Source organism: Rhinolophus hipposideros (genome assembly GCF_964194185.1).
Source record: "Rhinolophus hipposideros genome assembly, chromosome: X".
In the NCBI taxonomy this organism is placed as follows: Eukaryota; Metazoa; Chordata; class Mammalia; order Chiroptera; family Rhinolophidae; genus Rhinolophus; species Rhinolophus hipposideros.
The window spans coordinates 91,563,684-91,579,637 of NC_138046.1; the positions used below are offsets into that span (position 1 = coordinate 91,563,684).

The 15,954-nt window shown below is 39.4% G+C and overlaps 1 protein-coding gene across 1 annotated transcript in view; it reads left to right on the plus strand.

Moving 5' to 3' along the window:
• EFHC2 (EF-hand domain containing 2) overlaps positions 1–15,954 on the plus strand; it is a gene marked incomplete at its 5' end in the record, with an annotated part of 271,873 nt that overhangs the window by 135,150 nt on the left and 120,769 nt on the right. The window contains 2 exon segments of the mRNA XM_081043040.1: positions 12,374–12,582; positions 15,245–15,441. Of these exon segments, the coding sequence (XP_080899166.1) occupies positions 12,374–12,582; positions 15,245–15,441 (406 nt within the window).

Here is a 15,954-nt window from a genome sequence, read left to right on the forward strand (position 1 = left end):
CCTTGAGAATGTTCCATGTACACTAGAAAAAAATGTATAGTCTGACGTTTTAGGATGAAGTGCTCTATACATGTCAATGATGTCCATTTCATCTAATGTGTCATTTAGGACTGCTATTTCGTTATTTATTTTCTGTTTGGATGATCTATCCATAGCTGTCGATGTATTTAAGTCCCATAGTATAATTGTGTTTTGGTCAATTTCTCCCTTTAGTTCTGTTAGTAGTTGCTTGGTATATTTTGGTGCTCCCTGATTGGGGGCATAAATATTGATGACTGCTATGTGTTCTTGTTGTATAGTGCCTTTTACCATTATGAAATGTCCATCTTTGTGTGTTGTTACCTTTTTCACCCTGAAGTCTGTTTCATCTGATATCGGTATGGCTACACCTGATTTTCTCTGGATACCATTTGTTTGGAGTGTCAATTTCTACCCTTTCACTTTGAGTCTATGCTTGTCCTTGTAGCTGAGATGTGTCTCTTGGAGAAAACATATGGTTGGGTTTAGTTTTTTGATCCAGTCTGCTACTCTGCGCCTTTTTATTGGTGAGTTCAGTCCATTTACGTTTAGGGTGATTATTGATATGTGAGGATTTCCTGTCATTCTATCTTTAGTTTTCTGGTAAGGCTGTGTCTCCATTGTTTCCTTGCCTTTTTGTTGTTGTCTGTTATTTCCGTGTGGTGGTATTCTATGATGTTTCCCTCTGTTTTTTCTTTTATCACAGTACATATTTCAGTTCTGGATTTTTTCATTCTTACCCTTAAGTTTATGTAAAAGAAAGTTTGATATTTAGAGTATTCCATTTTCTTCAGCACACTTACTTTCTCCATTCCCATATTCTGGTTCACGCCTTTACCCTCCCCCTTTTTATGTTTTGGTTGACACAAATTGTCCCTGTTGATCGTGGTCGAATAGCCTCCTTTAGTATTTCTTGTAGTGCAGGTCGTGTATTAGAAAATTCCCTCAGCTTCTGTATGTCTGGAAAGGTCTTTATTCCTCCTTCATATCTAAAGGATATCTTTGCTGGATATACTATTCTTGGCTCATAATTTCACTCTTTCAGTAGTTCGAATATTTGATTCCACTCCCTCCTGGCTTGTAGAGTTTCTGCTGATTTCAATCTGGTGATAATTAATGGGCTTTCTTTTGTAGGTTACCGTCTTCTTTTCCTTGGCTGTGTTGAGGATTCTTTCTTTGTCGTTTATTTTAGACAGCTTCAATACAGTGTGCCTTGGAGAAGGCCTTTTGGGATTGACGTAATTAGGTGTCCTATTTGCTTTTTGGATTTGAGGATCCAGTTCTGTCCACAAGTTTGGGAAGTTCTCATCGACAATTTGTTTGAATATATTCTCTGTTCCCATCTCTCTTTCTTCTCCTTCTGGTATGCCCATTATACTTATATTGCTCTCTCTGTTGGAGTCAGAAAGTTCTTGTAGAGTTTTTTTCATTTCTTTTAAGTCTCAAGTCTCTTCTTCCATCTGTGTAATTTCCAGGTTTCTATCTTCAACGTCACTGATTCTTTCCTCCTGGTCAACTGGTCATCTGGTCAACTCTACTATCTAAGATGGCTATTTCATTCTTAATTTTTTCTACTGAGTTCTTAATCTCCCTAAATTCTAGTTGGTTCTTTTTTAGAATTTCAATCTGTTTCGTAAAATGCTCATGTTGTTCTTTGATTGTGTTTCTGAGTTCATTAAACTGCCTTTCTGTGTTTTCTTGCATCTCATTGAGTTTTTTCAGAACTGCAAACTTGAATTCTCTGTCATTTAAGTCACGTATTTCCATATCTTTAATTTCCTTTTCTGGAAACGTTTCACTTTCTTTCTGAGCTGTCTTGTTGCCTGGGTAATTCATGGTAATTACTGATTTATTATTTCTCTTCTTAGACATCTATAGGAGTGGCTTCTGGAACACGTTGTTAGGAAGATGTCTTTCTGTTGTTTTCCAGTACTTGTTGTTAGAATGTTTTATTTTCTCTCCGACTGCAGCGTTTTTTTCTCTCTCACAAAGTAGTGCTATGTTTTCTCTGCAGTATTCCAGCTTCTTACCCAGTGGGGGGATTCCCTGGGAGATGGGCTTCTCCTCTGTTAATAGGTCACCTATGTCTCAGGGCACAGTGTCTGTGTGGGTATGTGGAGAGCTTTTGAGGTTCCAAAGCTCTTCCTGCACCTGATTCAGAGCCTGTATATTTCAGCAGTTCTGTTTACTCCTGCATGTATCCACCCAGAGAGCTGGGGCCAGGTGCGGGGTGAGTTGTGAGAGGTGGCCCAGAGCAGTGGCAGCTACCACCACCACAGCCCTTCCTGTTTCCACAGCCCCCTCCTTTTTGCTGGAACTAGTTGTGCTGCGAATCTGTGTCTGGGGTCCAAAGTTCTCAGAACAGCAAATGTTCTGTTCTTTTGATCTGCCACTGCTACTGTTCTGCTTTCAGCCTGTTCCGGGCAGGTGGGGGCGGCGTGAACTCTGGGAGGGTAGGGAGGGGGCAGCTAGTCTCAGTACCTAAGGCTTCTGTTCTCTGCTCAGCAGTGAGGGCTTAAACCACCGTTTTCAGCCTTCTTCACTCAGTTTTTTCTCCAAGGTCTCTGCTGTGAGCATTGGGTTTAGCCATGTTTTATGTTGCCCCCTCAGCCTTGGGGGCCATAAATTGAGCCCTAGCAGTCCGAGGTCTTCCCTGTCATGCAGTGTGGTAGTTCTAGGATGCAGTGAGCTTGGAGCACAGCTAGGTGCACTGCTCTGTTTCCGCACTGCTCCCTTCCCTCTCCCCCCCCCCCCACCGGCTCATGCGATTCACCCACCTTTAGGTGAATTCAGCAGTGGGCCTCTTCGTCTTGCCTGTCTGCTATGCAGGGAGTCCTTATTGGAGTTATAGTTGTTCGATTAGTTGTAAATTCTAGGGGAGATTTACAGAGGCTCAACTCTCGTTCCCCCATATTGGTGATGTCCTCCAATTTGTACTTCTTAATCCGTTTCCCTTTTTCATCTATCCCACCAACCCCCCCTCCTAGCTGGCGACCATCAAAATATTCTCTGTGTCTATGAGTTTTTTTCTGTTGCAATTAGTATGGTTTTAATTTGAGAATTTTAGTTGAGTTCAGTAACCATAGATTTTTCACATGCCTGAATGTAATTTCTAAACGTGGACTTTCAAAAGGATTCCTAATATACTAGCGGGCCAAAAAATTGTATACACATTTTAAGTTATCTTAAAATGTGTATACATTTTTTTGGCACCCTCTATATATGAGGAACAATCTCCCACTGTGTTAGGTATACAATGCAGTCACAGCCTATGGCTACTTTTTCCTTTTGCAAGGTGAGCAAGCCCTAGGGAAAGAAGTCGGGGTGGGGGGTAGGTGGTGGGAAAATGTTTTAGATGCTTCAGTAGGATGCGGGCTAAACCATTGAAGTCCTGTGTGAGGGAAATAAAGGGTCAGGACAACCCATGGAGAAAAGTGATAAAGGGAACATGTAGTCAGACCAGGTGAAGTAGAAGAAAAAGACCCCATTTTGAATGGATAAAATTTAATGGGGTCAGATGCTATTGTAGAACATTTTGAAGTAGAGAGAACCATAGTTTTGGTATAACTGTAAAAATGGTCAAAATACAAAGGTTGCATGGAATGTCTAAAAGGCTGCCTTTGCCATGACATGATGTCCTTTGTCTTTCAAGAAATAATTCTTTATTTTTAAGGACTTTAGAGTTTTAGATTTTCAGTTTTAGTATCAACGCTACTGAAAATGTGGCACCCACATTTGTTAGAAATGCTAATTCTTGTGCCGCACCCCAGACCTACTGATGCAGAAACCCTGGGGGTGTGGCTGGTGCTCTGTTACACCAGACCTCTAGGGTTTCTATTGTGCACCATGGTTTGAGAACCACTGATTGTAATCACATAAGAGGGACACCAACTCATAGTCCATCGTACTCTCTTGTGATAGCAGTGCTTACAGTGAGGTTCCAGGGCAGATTTTTGTTTTATGAGTTTGTTTCTGTTTTGTTTGTTTATTTTATTCTTTAGGTTCCCCATATAAATGAAATCACATTTCATCTCTCTTTGTCTGACATGCTCCACTCTCCTCATGCTTTTTTATAATTCCTCTCTCTCACACCTTTCTACCTCCAGGCAATCACTGGTTTCCTTTCTGTCACTAGAGTTTGCATTTCTTAGAAATTTGTATCTGGCTTCTTTTAAATAGTAAGTACTATTGTTTTGAAAAATTTCCAAGTTATTCCATGTACCAGTTGTTCATTCTTCATTGTTGAGAAATAACCCATTATATGAATATAGCATAATTTGTTTATCCATCTGTTTGTTGATGGACATTTGGATTGTTTCCAGTTTTTTTTTCCTTTTCTTTTTTTTAAATTAGTTTCAGGTGCACAAGACAAAGTAATACTTAGATGTTTATCATTTATATCCCTCACACTATGTGAACCCCCCTGCCCCCATCCACTATCCCTCTGACATTGCACACAACCATTACATTTCCACTGTCTCTTTCCCTAATGCTGTACTCTGCTTCTTGTAAGTGCATATATATATATATATATATGTATATATGTATATATATGTATACATATATATACATATATACATATATACAAATATACAAACTTGTAGTTGACATTCATTATTGTTCAGCTTCAGCTTCAGGTGTACAGTGCAGTGATCAGGCGTCTACATCATCCCTGAGGTGGTCTCCCTAATGAGAATAGTATCCATCGGATGCCCTACAAAATCTTTACAACATTATTGATTACATTCCCCAAATTAATTTTCAAAACCCCGTGGCCATCTTGTGGTTACTGTTTTCTTTTTTTTCTTTTTTATTTATTTTTATTTTTATTTTTTTAAAATTTATTGGGGTGACAATTGTTAATGAAATTACATAATTTCAGGTGTACAATTCTGTATTACATCATCTATAAATCCCATAGTGTGTTCACCACCAAGAATCAGTTCTCCTTCCATCACCATATATTTGATCCCCCTTACACTCATCTCCCTCCCCCCATCCCCCTTACCCTCTGGTAACCACTAAACTATTGTCTGTGTCTATGAGTTTTTGTTTCTCATTTGTTTGTCTTGTTCTTTTGTTGTTTTTAGTTTATATACCACATATCAGTGAAATCATAGGGTTCTCTGCTTTTTCTGTCTGACTTATTTCGCTTAGCATTATACTCTCAAGATTCATGTTGTCACAAATGTTCCTATATCATCTTTCCTTAACGCCGAATAGTATTCCATTGTGTATATATACCACAACTTCTTTATCCATTCATCTATCGAAGGACATTTTGGTTGTTTCCATGTCTTGGCCACCGTAAACAAAGCTGCAATGAACATCGGAGCACACGTGCCTTTATGTATAAATGTTTTCAGATTTTTTGGCTAGATACCCAGGAGAGAGATTGCTGGGTCATATGGTAATTCTATTTGGAATTTATTGAGGGACCTCCACACTGCCTTCCATAACGGCTGCACCAGTCTGCATTCCCACCAACAGTGTATGAGGGTTCCTTTTTCTCCACAGCCTCTCCAACACTTGTTACTATTTGTCTTGTTGATGATAGCCATTCTGACTGGGGTGAGGTGATATCTCATTGCGGTTTTTATTTGCATTTATCTGATGATTAATGATGTTGAGCATTTTTTCATATGTCTATTTGCCATTTGTATGTCCTCTTTGGAGAAATGTCTCTTCAGGTAGTCTGCCCATTTTTCAATTGGATTGTTTGTTTTTTTGTTGTTGACTTTCATGAGTTCCTTGTATATTTTGGATATTAGACCTTTATCTGAGGAACTGTTTGCAAAAATCTTCTCCCATTCAGTCGGTTGCCTCTTTATTTTGTCGATGGTTTCTTTTGCTGTGCAGAAACTTTTAAGTTTCATGTAGTCCCATTTGTTTATTTTAGCTTTTACTTCTATTGCCTTTGGACTGAAATTTATAAAATGCTCTTTGAACCCAAGGTCCATAAGTTTAGTACCTATGTTTTCTTCTATGCAGTTTATTGTGTCAGGTCTTATGCTTAAGTCTTTGATCCATTTTGAATTAATTTTGGTACATGGTGACAGATAACAGTCCAGTTTCATTCTTTTGCACGTGGCTATCCAATTCTCCCAGCACCATTTATTGAAGAGGCTGTCTTTTACTGACTGTTTTCTAATCCCCTCACCTTCCCCCTTATCCCCACCCACCCCATCTAGCAACCCTCAGTTGTTCCTCTATGTCTCCAAAACTGTTTCTGATTAGTTCATTCACTGATTGTTTTCTTTAGATTCCACATATAAGTGAGATCATGTGGTATTTGTCTTTGTCTGTCTGACTTATTTCACTTAACATAATGTTCTCTAGGTCCATCCATGTTGTTGCAAATGGTAAGATTTCTTTCTTCTTTATGGCTGTGCAATACTCCATTGTATAAATGTACCACAGTTTCTTAATCCAGTCATCTTCCGATGGGCACTTCGGTTTTTCCATGTCTTGGCTATTGTGTATAGCGCCAGGGCAGAATTTTTGATGGATACTTTTCACTAACTGCTGTTTTTAAGGCAGGAACCTGAAAGAGGCGGGCAGAAAGAATGTTCCTAGTGTAAAAGGAGAGGGAATGTTTCTTATAAGTAAACGAAATGAAACATGATCCAAGGTGTTGCTTCTAGAACCCGGGGAAAGCAGTTCCTTGTGGGTAGTAACCTTAGTCTGTCCTTCTGTCTATTCCATGTCAACTTGCCCATAGAGCTGAGTGTAGACAGCGTTCCACGTTCTTGTCATGCTGTCGTGGCTGAAGGATGGTGGTACAGGCACAGATGTCTCTAATTTTGTTTCTTTCTGTCCACTCCTCATTCTGTGTCAGGAATCCACTTACCTCAAGCTGTCACACAGTGACCTTGTTTCCATAGTAACTAGTATGTTCAGTTGGTGACTTATACATGAGTTTGAATAATCCAAGGTTTTAAAACTGTGAGAACCTAAGGAAGATGATCTCACAAAGCATACAAAGAACAGCTTCCTAATGCAAATAAATAAACTGTGAATTGATATGTGTAATTGTACATGACACATATTGGTAATATGTATTGCTATTAAAAATTTACTGGGTGGTAGTTGTTGTATGAGGTTAATAGTGATCTACTATGAGTCGTTGGAGGAAATAGTTTCAAATTAAAACATGTGAGGGAATGAAGACCTTTATTGTCTGGGTAAAAATTCACTGTGGTGGCCTGCTGGGCAGATTGTCTGGTCTGACTTGGGAGAATCAGAATAATGTCTTTCTTGCTGCATCAGGCTGAATTAGTTACTTTGTTCTCTGTGCCCACAATGCTCTGCTGATCACACCTCTAATAATAACAGTATTACTACTAATAAAAAGCAATTGATGGTTATGATGTGCTAACTACTTTACAGTACTTGATCTCATTTAATCCTCAAAGCAACTTCATAAAGTAGGTAATATTATTGTACCCATTCTTCACACGAGGAAAATGAAGCTTAGAGAGACTATACAGCTTTCGCAAACTCACATAGCTGATATTTAGTTGAACTAGAATTTGAATCCAGGGAAGTCTGACTTTTGGAGTTCACTTTTCTTGCCACAGAACCTGTATGTATCACAGTGTATGGCAATTACTTGTGTATGTCATTGTGGTCTCCCTCCTTGAGAGCAGTGACTAGCTTCATTGCTTTCCTCAGAGTTAGAATAGTGCTTGCTATATACTTGGGGCTCAATAAATATTTGTCCAGTTAGAGAAGGAAGGAATGAATAAGTGAGTACATAGAATAAACATTCACCCTTTTAGTCTTAATGATGGATAGAAGAGACAGGTGGACTTCCTACTAGGAAGGCTATTATCCCAGACTTGTGCTATTATTCATAACCATACAACATCCAAAATTCTTGGTTTAGTCTTAATCTCTGACTTGTTTCAGATACTGTCTATGTGCTGACTCCATCAGTCATTTTTTTCCTCTTTAAAAAATTTTCCCCACAATAAAAATAAGCCTTCCCATCTCTCCCAACCATAAGACTATAGCTTTATCTGTTTTTGAGGGTTTTGATAGGTATGTAGCCCTGGGTGAGTCATTCATTTTCTTTGTTAACAGATGTTTAGTGAGTACTGCTATGTATCAAATACTGATCTAAGGGCTTGAGACATATCAGTGAACAAAGCGGACACAAAGCCCTACCCTCATAGAACTTACATTCTAACTGGGGAGGCAGAAAATAAACAATAAAAGTAATACATAAGTACATTCTGTAATATATGGAAGGTATTAAGTACCATGGAAAAATGAAGGTAGTAAGTTGCTATGTAAAGAATAAAGAGGAACTGGGAGTGTGGGGTTGAGAGGCACCCGCTGTTTCAAGTTTTAATAGTGTGGTCTGGATTGACCTTACTGAGGAGAGGAAACATGTTTAGGCAGAAGGACAGTTGGTGTAAAGGGCCTGAGCAAGGAGTAGGCTTGGGGTTTGCAAGGAACAGCCAGGAGGCTGACACCATTAGAACAGATGAGTAAAGGGCAGAGTAGAGAGATTAAGAGAGGTAATGTGGGGATCAGGTAACATAGGGCCTTGTAGACCATTATAAGGATTCTTTTCACTTGGATAAGGGGAGCCATTAAGAGATCTGAACAGAGGAGTAACTTGATCTGATTTACATATTAAAATAATCACTCCAGATGCCTTGTTCTGAGTAGACTGTAGAAGGGCAATGGTGGAAGTAAAGATCAGCTAAGAGGTTACTACAGTAGTCCAACAGAAAAGTTATGATGGCTTAGATCTGGGTGGGTGCCATGAAAGTGATGAGAAATAGCAGATACTGGAAATATTTTGAAGGACAAACCGATAGGATTTTCTGAGAGATTGGGTATGAAGTGTGAAAGAAGAAAGGAGTAAAGGATGAATCTCAAGGTTTTGCCATCTACTGAGATGGGAAAGACTGCATGTATGTAGAGTAGGTTCAGGGCAAGAGCAGAAGTTCAGTTTTGGAATAAGTTTGAGATGTCTGTTAGATAGCAACTGGAGATACTGAGTAGTCAGTTGGATATATGATTTTGGAGTTTGGGAGAGAGGTCTACACTAGAGTTAAAAATTTGGAAGTCATCAATGTGTAGATGGTATTTAAAGCCTTGAGACTAGAAGAGATCACCAAAGGAGTGAATATACACAGAGAAGTGGATACCAAATTATTTCTTGTTATCCCCGGGACACCCCAAATTAAGAGGTTGAGGAAAAGAGGAGGAACCAGCAAAAGAGAATGACAATTAGCAAACGAGGTAGGAGCAAAACCAAGAGAATGCATGATTCTGGAATCCAAGTGAAGCAAGAGTGTCACAGAAGAAGGAATGATCATTTGTACCAATTGCTGTTGCTTGGTCAAGTTAGACACAAAAATGAACCACTGGCATTGACATTGTGGGGATCATTGTGGACCTTGACAAGAGCAGTTTAGGTAAAGCAAACCTGATGGAAGTGGATTTAAGAGAGAATAGGAGAATTCAAGACAGTGATTATGGATAACTCCGGGCTATGTGTAGAAAAAGTTAAGACATAGCTGTTGGACCTAGGAATTTATCACTTGTTTTCAGACAGTGGGAATGAACACATTAAAAAAAAAACAGCCAAGAATACAAGTCTATACAGTACTAAATAGTGTGCCACAAATTATGGTCTGTGCAGGAGGTATGAGTTGGTGGTCAGCTGGGAGGGCAGCCATGGTCAAGGAGAGCTCTACTGATTGGGCCCAAATGGGTGGACAGGACCCTGGGCAGGCACAGGAAAGGATGAAGGTATGCCCTGGGTGTGGGGATGATACCAAGTGAAAGGCCTGCAAACAGAAGTGAGCACAAAATGGAAGAGTAAGTGAAGTGGCTTGTGTGACTTGAGTAGAAGAGTAAGTTATGGGTAGTCATGATAAATAGCTGTGTATGTGTGTGTGTGTGTGTGTGTGTTTGAACCTTGATTCTCAATGGCCTGGAAAGCCAGATTGAGCAGAATAGGTGGTATAACAGGAAGCAGGGAAAATGCCAAAGTTTTTAGAGTACTGGGAGTATTGTGATAAAGAATATTTAGAGAAGTTTGATAAATTAGCTTAATAGTCAAGGAAATATCTGAAGATACTTGCAGTGTTTTTCAGAGTTTGCGCTGGGGACCACTTCATTAGAATCTCTTGGGGGAGCTTATTGAAAATGCAGGTTTCTGGAGATGTAAGCTAACTAGTGAATCCATATCTCTGGGGGTGGGACTCTGTATTCTGGATATTTAACAAGCTCCCCAGGTGACTTTTATACACAATAAAGTTTGTGAACTGCTGGTCTAAAGATTTTGTTTTAACAGATTATGTTCCTGATTGATGAGCTCTCCACAACACTAGAATTAGGTGAAAAATGGCATATTAAACACGAGAAATCCACACTTAACATACACACTTATAAATTTATGTAAGTTCTAAGAAGCTAAATTTATAGGAGCATTCATTTGCCCTGACATTTGACCTCATTCAGTTGTTTCAGTGATATTTCTGTATCACAGGCATATTACAGGCATCTGTAAAAGTTACGGATGTTTCATGAGAGAGGGTTACCAAATTTTTTTGTTACTTGTAAATCCAATTATATACCAGAGAAGATGGCTGACAAGGTATAGCTGCAACCCTGTACCATATGAGGTCTGTCTAAAGCCTGGGAAAATAGGAACTCAGAAAACAGCCACGGAGATCTGGTTATTCTGCCCAGACTGCCCTGGGGCTACAATTATAAATTGCTACTTTTCATCTCACATGAGGCTTCAAACTGGGAATCTTGGCACCATGCTTTTTCAGTCCTGCTCCCTTGGACAATCTGAGAAAGGGGCAGAGAAAAACACTTTATGCCTCTGCAAATCAGAAATGTTCTTTGTTTTTGCTTTTCTGTTTTTTTTTTATTAAATCACTGTGACCACAAGGAAAGAATGAATTTTAGCATAGGAGAATTTGAAAGCTTACTTCTTAGAGTTGTGACAGGGAAGTGACAAAGTACATGGTTTATTTTACTCTATGCCACCTTGGGGTACTGATTTTGATTATCAAAGACCTCTGCAAGGGTTTAGGATTTGTTACGTAGCTCACATTTCACCAGCTGATATCCACCAACATGCTTCTGCTGACAGACCATAAATTAATTTCTTCAGTGACGAGGTCATCAGCTTTGGGAACTTTGGATTCTAGACTTTGATCCCATCTTCAGTCTACTAGATTATTCTATTCATGCATAGATTTCTAAATGCAAATTTCAATCTATATGGCTCTTATAACAACTTTCTACAAACATTTATTGAGTACTTAAAATGTAAAAAATGTTATATTAGATAATGGTTAGTAAGATGCAGTCTTAGCCCTTGGAAAACAGACTTACAATGGCTACTTACAATATAGATGATAAGTGAAATAATATTTAATATAGCATTTGAAAGGGAAAAGCTGATTGTTTCCTTGAAGGGAGTCGGAGGATACTGGAGAACTGGCGGAATGACTCAGGAAGGAGAGGACGTGGGGCTAGAAGAAAATAAATGGGCATGAGAAAGTGGAAAGGTGGCTCCAAGTACCTGTGGAACACATCTGCTGGCATGCTCATGCTTGGGCAATGAGGGCTAGGTGCTATTCTTTCTGCTGACATGATTGTTGTGATTGTTGATTAGCTTTGTGAGTAAGGAACAACCATTTAATGGAGCTTGTTTGAATAGTGTGTTTATGACATTTATTTTGGATGCATTTTCCCAATGTGTTACCCTGGACATCTAAAGAATAAGTGATATTTTAATACATCAAGAAAATTCATCTACATATAGATATAAAGCCTTAGTAAGAAGATAGTTGAGCCTTTTCAACTTCAGAGAGTTTATCCTACTATCTTAAAAAGCATAGCACACCTGGAGGATGGGGAGATGGGTGAAATGGGTGAAGGGGGTTAAGAGGTACAAACTTCCAGTTTCAATCTATATGGTTATAAGTAAGTTATAAGTAAGTCATGGGGATGTAATGTACAGCATGGTGACTATAGTTAACAATACTGTATTGCATATTGGAAAGTCGCTAAGAGTAGATCTTAAAAGTTCTCATCACAAGAAAACAATTTTGTTACTATGGTGACAGATGTTAACGAGACTTATTGTAGTGATAATTGCACTATATGATAATTGCACAATATATATATATTGCACAATATACATATATCGAATCATTATCTTGTACATCTAAAACTAATATAATGTTATATGTCAATTATATCTAAATTAAAAATAAATCCATAGCACACCTTTTGCAAGTTTTATTTTATATACATAATGTGTAGAAGATTACTTGTATAATGCTGTAACCCTCATTTCTCTTCCATCTAGGTATGGCAATGAAAGCAGTGTACTCCGGTTCTTAGCAAAACTAATCACAAACCAATATGCCAACATGGGCAGGCTGTTTATTATTTCATATTTTCTCAGTGATGACACAATTTCAGTGTTTGAAACCACAGAGAAGAATTCGGATAAGAGACATACCTCTCATAGCAATTTCCTCAGAACAATTAACTATCTCTTCTTTTTGAAAATTAGTATGATCTGATTTTATAGCCTAGATGACCTAAGATAGTGGCTTTCAGTTTTTTAACCACTAAAGTTTAGTTTACAAAGATGTCTAAATGGGAACCCAGATATAAAATGCAAAAAGTGGGACAGTTTTGGTTGGCTCAGGTCTGGGAGACTTGGGATGCCTCCTTTTGGACATTATCCCTCCTTCCTCTGTGGCCTCAGAGGCACCTCTGTGGAATCCAAGGGCTTGAAAATCATGGGCTGTCTATTGCCAGTTGCACTCATAGCCAGCAAGACAAGAGGGAATCTTTATTCTTGATAGTACTGCTTATAAAATTTTTGCTTAACTAAATGACAAGAATCCCAGATTAACAAATTTAATCTTCAGAGTCCATCTTCCTTTGGCTGTTCTGTCTGTTAAGGCTGTTGCCAAGTTTCCAGCACCCATGCCCATGGAGTGCCCTGGACAGTGTGATGACACCATGGCCCTTGCTGAGGAGAGCCATTGATTTTGATTTACCAGATTATGGAGCTGCAGGGCTGTGTTCTTTGTCCCAACATGTTTAAAACTTGTCTGTGCTGAAGACACATGTTTGGGAAGAATAATCAGTGGTGTTCTGGTTAATTGGCTCTCTGAAAAAAAATTTTAAAGGCCCTAATTTTTACCATTTGCCAATTTCTGTGGTGTAAATACCCCAGTCATGGCCAATTCCAATTGCAAGCAACCAACAGTTTAACCACTAGCTTGGAAATTCCCTGAAAATTGGTCAGCCCTTACGAGCTGGTATGAGTCACTCAGCACACCAATGAATAATGAATAATTCGTATAATTAAATCAGGCTCCAGAGTGATTTGAGTAATGGATCAAATCTTAAAATATGAAACAAATAGGGATGAATATCAAGTCATGCTCTTAAAGGTCGAAAAATCAACTCTATGTCTAGAATTGGGAAGATATAGCCAAGCTGGTTGCAGCATATGTAAAACAGTAAGAGTGCTGGTAGTCAACTACAGGCTTGCTAGTAATAATAGCAGCCATGATTGAGTACCTACTATTATCCTTACAAGAACTTTACTAGGTTAAGTTTTTGTTAATCCACGTTCTCTAAGAGGCAAACCCCAGGATGGGATTAAATGTGCAAGAGATTTATTAGGGGAGATGCTGGTGAGGGAAAATGTGGAAGGAGCCAGAAAATGCCAGGAGAGGCCTCAGACTGCAGTGCATGTCTGACTCCTGTGAAGGACAGAAGGAAGAAAGAAAGGGGGAGGTCTTAGACTGCAGTGAAATTCTAAGAAAGTTTCATTAAGGCCTGCCGGGAGTCCTAGAGCCAAAGTCAGTAGTTGGAGGAGCCCCCATATTGCAGAAATGGACCTGTCTCAGTATCCCTGCCTTGCTTAGTCATTTGTTGGCGGCAGCCTGTGGGAAGCATGACCTTGGCACAAACCTGAGGATAGATTTCAGAATATATCAGCTGGGGCCTTACATCACCTATATTCCCCACAGTGGGTGATCTGAGAGGTACATTTTCATAGCCCCCACAAATTTTATCCTCATTTTACAAATGAGAATTCAGAGAGGTACAGAGAGATTAAATAACTTGTAAAGATCACTGAGCAAATGACGGAGGCAGGGTGGACTCCAACTCTATTTGGCTCCAAAGCCTAATCTTGCCACCACCTATGGTTTCTGAATATGGTAGGAGGAGTGTGATGAAGCTGACCCCACAAACTCATCTGGTCTCAGGTTATAGTCATAGGTCTGAAGATTTCAGTTCACTATCAGAAGATTACTGGAGTCCCCATGTTCAACTCTGCTCACTGTTTTCCAAGAGGTCAAAAACCAAGTAATGCCCAGAAGACTGCCGATGAAATGCTGAGAATTCTGGAAAGCAAGAAATATGAGGCATTGCTAAGAGAAGCAAAGATATTTTAACTGTAGAAAAGAGAGTTAAAGGGACTCCCATTGTTAGCCTCCAATAATTAAGTAAGCTCCTTTCCAGAGGTGGGGCATCTTACACTTAATCTGCATGTCAGAATAAGTGTAAGACATCATCTGGCACACATGGGTAGAAATAAACTCAAGTGAGGAATTTTCTACCTGGTACTGTTCAGACACGCTCTAGAGATGAGTATATTCCTGATGTCGCAGTTCCCTACATGCTGCTGGGCATGTAGCTGGGCATGATAAGTGTTTATTCAAGTGTTTGGATTGGGAAGGGACTAGAGAGAGGAAAGAAAAGGCTGGAATGCCATACCACTTTTCTCTTTGCACACTCACCTAGGAAGTTTCATTTCTTCACCCATTGTCTCATTCTTCCCTTCATTCTGAGAATAATAGGCAATATGGGTTCACAGCTAAGTTGTATGTTCTGTTTTTGAGAATGAAGTAACTCTAAAGGCAAGTTGTATGGTTCTTTCAAGAATAAAGGCTACTCATTAACTTTTTTTCTATAGGGAATTCTGGTGGGAAGTTCTTTTTTTATTAGTTTCAGGTGTACAAAAACAACATCATGACTAGACATTTATACCCCTCACAAAGTGATAACCCCAGCAAATCTACTACCCGTCTGACACCGTACATAGCTTTTATAATAACATTGACTATATTCCCTATGCTGTACTTTATATCCTGTGACTATATATTTTTTAAAATTATCATTGACGTTCAATATTATTTTATACTAGTTTCAGGTCTGCGGAAGTTCTTGAAAAGAATGCGTGTTGAGAGGCCTGGAGAAGAAGTCTTTAAAAGTGAACTATCAGAATATATCAAGGTCGAGGAGCTGTATATTGGAGCCAAAGTGAATATGAATGGCTACGTGTTTCTTTTGCTCAGTGCTGATGAGTACACCTTAAAATTCATGGAGAAGAATTCAGATAAGGTGAGCTTACTTTGTATAATTCTTGACTTGCCTCTCAGCACTCTGCAGTCTGTGTTTTTCTTTCTCTAGGCCTTTTCTTCTTCATCTTGCTACCCGTTTTACATTGTGCATTCACACATGTGGGCATGAATAATGGATCCGTGAAACTTGGCCACAAGTCCTTTCACAGAGGCCAGGTCCCGGTCTACTCTGTTTACACACTGGGTCCTTCGCTGCCCAGCATCACGAATGCCAGGCACAGGCAGGAGGCAGGCCCAGAGTTGAATCAAGTTTCCTGGTTTTCTGCTGACACCAACAATGTTTTCAGAAAGAAATTCAGCAACTGTAGGAAAGGAAGAAACTCTGGTGCCACACACTGTGCTGTCCCAGTTAATTGGCACAGGCCTACCGGGAAGGCCAAGACCTGAACAAACAGAAACCCCAAGGGAACCCAATAGTTGCTGGGGTTGCAACTTCCCATAACAGGAGCCACCTGAGGCCTAAATAAGAATTCAAAGACAAATTGGCAACAGT